Source organism: Gekko japonicus, unplaced genomic scaffold, assembly GCF_001447785.1.
Source record: "Gekko japonicus isolate JY-2015 unplaced genomic scaffold, Gekko_japonicus_V1.1 scaffold358, whole genome shotgun sequence".
Taxonomy (NCBI): Eukaryota; Metazoa; Chordata; class Lepidosauria; order Squamata; family Gekkonidae; genus Gekko; species Gekko japonicus.
Window position 1 is genome coordinate 169,226 of NW_015161962.1, and position 4,999 is coordinate 174,224.

General features: G+C 58.2%; 1 protein-coding gene across 1 annotated transcript in view; it reads right to left on the reverse strand.

The window, feature by feature from the left end:
* The window catches only part of CRABP2 (cellular retinoic acid binding protein 2), a 13,301-nt gene extending 10,859 nt beyond the window's left edge, over positions 1-2,442 (reverse strand). The window contains exons 1-2 of the mRNA XM_015429550.1: positions 2,261-2,442; positions 227-246 (exon numbers count right to left, since the gene is read on the reverse strand). Coding sequence (XP_015285036.1) covers positions 227-246; positions 2,261-2,442 — 202 coding nt within the window. The remainder of the gene's footprint in view (positions 1-226; positions 247-2,260) is intronic.
* Between the last annotated feature and the right edge of the window lie 2,557 nt (positions 2,443-4,999).

Sequence of the window (4,999 nt, forward strand, 5' to 3'; positions counted from 1 at the left end):
GGGAGGAGGGAGGAGGGAGGAGGGAGGGAGCCCCCCCCAGGAGAGATCCCCTCCCCCTCCCCCCTTCCCCAGCCCGGTCTTCCCCGGCAGCGCCCTCGGGAGATGGCAACCCACCCACTTGGGTCTCGGGCACGACTGCTCTCGGCCGGGGGGGGGGGCTGACCCACCGCCCCAGGGCGTCCGTATTTATTTCTTCCCTTATTTATAGCCTGCCTGCCTGCCTCACCCAGACTATGGATGAAAACGCTGTAAGGAGACACCAGAAGACCAGCGGTGGACAATGCCGCCCCCCCCCCCCCCCCCCACCCGGGGGAGACAATCCCCCCCCCCCCCCCCCGCAGGCAAGGGGCACTACAGACATCGCCCTGCCCTGGAAGCAAGATGGTCCCTGCCAGGCAGCACCCCAGGCCTGTCCCATCACGGAGGCGCCTAAAGCTGCCCTTGGACTAAACGGGGCAGGGGGGACATCTGTCCCTCCAGGTCAGAACTGCCGGCTCAGACTGTCAGCAGCTCTCCTCCGGGGTCTCCGGCCGGCCAAGAACCGCCTCTCACATCCCCTCCTGCCTGGCCCTCCTAACTAGAGAGGCTGGGCCTTGACCCTGGGACAGATTCCTCACACAAAGCAGAGGCTCTGCCCCTGAGCCTCCACACACCCCTCTCACCAAAACACCAAGCCCCCTCCTCACTGACTCACACCACCACCCCCTTGGTCCACCAGGGTCACTGCGGTCTACGCCAACTGGCAGCCGCTCTCCAGGGTCTCCCGCAGAGGTCTGGCCCTTTGAACTGCAGGCACAGTAGGTGCCCTGCCACCAAGCCACGGCCCCGCCCCTCCAATGGCTCCCCCCTTCTACCACAGCCCTTTATAAAAAAGCCCTTCTGGACTTTTCAGCACTCTTCTTTCTAAGAACCTCAGAAGAGCCCTGCTGGGTCAGCCCAGGGAGGGTCCCTCCAGTCCAGCCTCCCGTCTCACACGGGGGCCAGCCAGTCCCTCTGGAGGGCCAGCAACAGGGCAGGGAGGCCGAGGCCTTCCCCTGACAAGAACATCAGAAGAGCCCTGCTGGGTCAGCCCAGGGAGGGTCCCTCCAGTCCAGCCTCCCGTCTCACACGGGGGCCAGCCAGTCCCTCTGGAGGGCCAGCAACAGGGCAGGGAGGCCGAGGCCTTCCCCTGACAAGAACATCAGAAGAGCCCTGCTGGGTCAGCCCAGGGAGGGTCCCTCCAGTCCAGCCTCCCGTCTCACACGGGGGCCAGCCAGTCCCTCTGGAGGGCCAGCAACAGGGCAGGGAGGCCGAGGCCTTCCCCTGACAAGAACATCAGAAGAGCCCTGCTGGGTCAGCCCAGGGAGGGTCCCTCCAGTCCAGCCTCCCGTCTCACACGGGGGCCAGCCAGTCCCTCTGGAGGGCCAGCAACAGGGCAGGGAGGCCGAGGCCTTCCCCTGACAAGAACATCAGAAGAGCCCTGCTGGGTCAGCCCAGGGAGGGTCCCTCCAGTCCAGCCTCCCGTCTCACACGGGGGCCAGCCAGTCCCTCTGGAGGGCCAGCAACAGGGCAGGGAGGCCGAGGCCTTCCCCTGACAAGAACATCAGAAGAGCCCTGCTGGGTCAGCCCAGGGAGGGTCCCTCCAGTCCAGCCTCCCGTCTCACACGGGGGCCAGCCAGTCCCTCTGGAGGGCCAGCAACAGGGCAGGGAGGCCGAGGCCTTCCCCTGACAAGAACATCAGAAGAGCCCTGCTGGGTCAGCCCAGGGAGGGTCCCTCCAGTCCAGCCTCCCGTCTCACACGGGGGCCAGCCAGTCCCTCTGGAGGGCCAGCAACAGGGCAGGGAGGCCGAGGCCTTCCCCTGACAAGAACATCAGAAGAGCCCTGCTGGGTCAGCCCAGGGAGGGTCCCTCCAGTCCAGCCTCCCGTCTCACACGGGGGCCAGCCAGTCCCTCTGGAGGGCCAGCAACAGGGCAGGGAGGCCGAGGCCTTCCCCTGACAAGAACATCAGAAGAGCCCTGCTGGGTCAGACCAGGGAGGGTCCATCTAGTCCAGCATCCCGTCTCATGCAGGGGCCAGCCAGTTCCTCCAGTTCAGCCTCCTGTCACACACACAGTGGCCAGCCAGTTCCCCCTGGAGGGCCAGCAACAGGGCAGAGAGGCCGAGGCCTTCCCCTGAGAAGAACCTCAGAAGCGCCCTGCTGGATCAAACCAGGGAGGGTCCATCTACTCCATCCCCCCATCTCCACTGTAAACCCCTCTCCTCGTGTCTCCCCCACCTTACCTTTCCTTTTTCTCAACTACGACCTCCAAATCCCCAGCCTCCGAGGAAAGGCACTCCCTCATCCTCTCGGCTGCCCCCTTCTGCACTTTCTCCAGCTCGGCAATGTCCTTCTTGAGACAGGAGGACCAACGCTGTACACGGTCTTTCAGAAGAGGCCGCTCCAGAGATCTATAAAGGGGCATTACAATATGGATCATTTTATTCCTAGTCCTTTTCCTAACAATCCCCCGCAGAGAGTTTGCTCCTTTTCTCCACTTCTGCACAGTGCCTCCACATTTCCACTACGACCCCCAGGTCTCATTCAGACTCAGTCTCAGCGAATTCAGGCCCCCGTCAGCATATATCTAAAATTAGGGATTTTGGTTCTAATATGGCCCTACACTTACCTATGTTGAACTTCTAATTCCACATTGTTGCACACCTGGAGCTCTTCACAAGCCACCTTGGTTTTAGAACATAAGAACATAAGAGAAGCCAATGTTGGATCAACCAATGGCCCGTCCAGTTGAACACTCTGTGTCACACAGTGGCCAAAAATACTAGGTGCCATCAGGAGGTCCAGCAGTGGGGCCAGGACACTAGAAGCCCCTCCCACTGTTGCCCCCCTTCCCCCAGCACCAAGAAGACAGAGCCTCACTTGCCCCAGACTGAGAGTTCCTATCCTTACCTTCTGGCTAATGGCCACTGATGGACCTCTGCTCTTAACATAAGGACATAAGAGAAGCCAATGTTGGATCAACCAATGGCCCGTCCAGTTGAACACTCTGTGTCACACAGTGGCCAAAAATACTAGGTGCCATCAGGAGGTCCAGCAGTGGGGCCAGGACACCAGAAGCCCCTCCCACTGTTGCCCCCCCCAAGCACCAAGAGGACAGAACCTCACTTGCCCCAGACTGAGAGTTCCTATCCATACCTTGTGGCTATAGCCACCGACGGACCTTTGCTCTTCACATAAGGACATAAGAGAAGCCAGTGTTGGATCAGGCCAATGGCCCGTCCAGTCCAACACTCTCTGTGTCACACAGTGGCCAAAAATACTAGGTGCCATCAGGAGGTCCAGCAGTGGGGCCAGGACACCAGAAGCCCCTCCCACTGTTGCCCCCACCCCTGAAGCACCAAGAAGACAGAGCATCACTTGCCCCAGACCGAGAGTCCCTCTCTATACCTTGTGGCTAATAGGGGCCACTGATGGACTTCTGTTTTCACGCTCCAGAATAATGTGGTATCCTCTGCAGACTTGGCTTCTCCACTCTTACCCCAGTTCTGAATCCTTTTGGGTTACATGATGGGACTAGTCCCAATACAGCTCTTTGTTGTCCCCCCAACTCTCCCTCCCTTCCGTTGAGAAAATTGTCCCATTGGTCCCTACTCTCTGCTTCCTACCGCTTAACCACGGTAGATGCCATATTCTTGGACATCCATAAGGCTTTGGACAAGGTACCTCACCAGAGGCTCCGTCCTGAGTAAAGTTTGCAGTCATGGGATAAAAGAGGACCTGTCTTCTTGTCCTGTGATTGCTAAGCTTCCTCAGGGGTCTCTAGTGAGGTACCCGTCCAAAAGCCTCATAGAGGTCCAAGGATGTGATTTCTACCAGATCGCTGGCTTAGCAGCCTGCTCAAAGGAACTCCCAAAAGGTGGGCGGGGCAGGACTTCCCTCTGCAGGTGCCCTGCGGGTTCCCCCACGGCAGCAGGCTTTGTCCTTGTGGTGGTGGAAAGCTCTGTCAAGTCACAGCCAACTTGTGGCGACCCCTGCTGGGGTTTCCGAGGCGAGAGATGTTCGGGGGGGGGGTTGGCCATCCCCTGGCTCCGCGTCATGAGGACCCTGGGCTGCCTTGTGGTCTCCCATCCAAAGACTAACCAAGACTGGCTCCGCTCAGCTTCTGAGAGCTGACAAGATCGGGCTCGCCTGGGTCAGGGCGCTTTGTTCCTAAATGTGCTTCATAATTCCCTGGGTAAACCTTCCATTTTTTAAAAGATGCCTTTTCGCCTTTTATGACTTCCTTGATGTAAGTTGTTAACCATGCGGGCATCCTTGTAGATGTGGCAAATACCTCTGGCAACCTGGGAAATGTACTCCGTCTGGACCTCAATTCCTGTGGTTTTAAAGAGCTCTGAAGCGTCTTCTAGTGATTTGGCGCCCTCAAATTTCCCTCGTGGCTTCCTCCAAACTCGGCCTCTCATTTGTGTAAATCAAATGTTTGTTAAATCAAATATGACTGTTATGGGCTTTCGGGGAAACTTTGCATTGACGTGAACACTCAACCCAGTAGGACTGTGGTCACTCGTCCCATTTGGGCAACAGCATGTACAGTCCAAGATCATAGAATTATAGAATCATGGAGTTGGAAGGGACCTCCAGGGTCATCTAGTCCAAACCCCTGCACAAGGCAGGAAATTCACAAATACCTCCCCCTCCACACCTGCAGTGACCACACCGCTGTTCTATGCCCAGAAGATGACAAAAAAAACCCTTGCAGGATCCCTGGCCAAACCGACCCAGAGAATGATGGCTTCCTGACCCCAAAGTGACTGGCCATCAGCATTTCCCTGGGCGTATAAGAAAGGGCCACAAGAGCTAAGCACTGAGGCAACCCTTCCTGCCCTCCCTCTCTCATGATCTGGCTAAATTCACAGAATCCGCATTGCTGTCAGATGTGGCCACCTAGCCTCTGTTTGAAAACCTCCCGAGAAGGAGAGCCCACCACCACCTCCCGAGGAAGCCTCTTCCACTGAGGAACC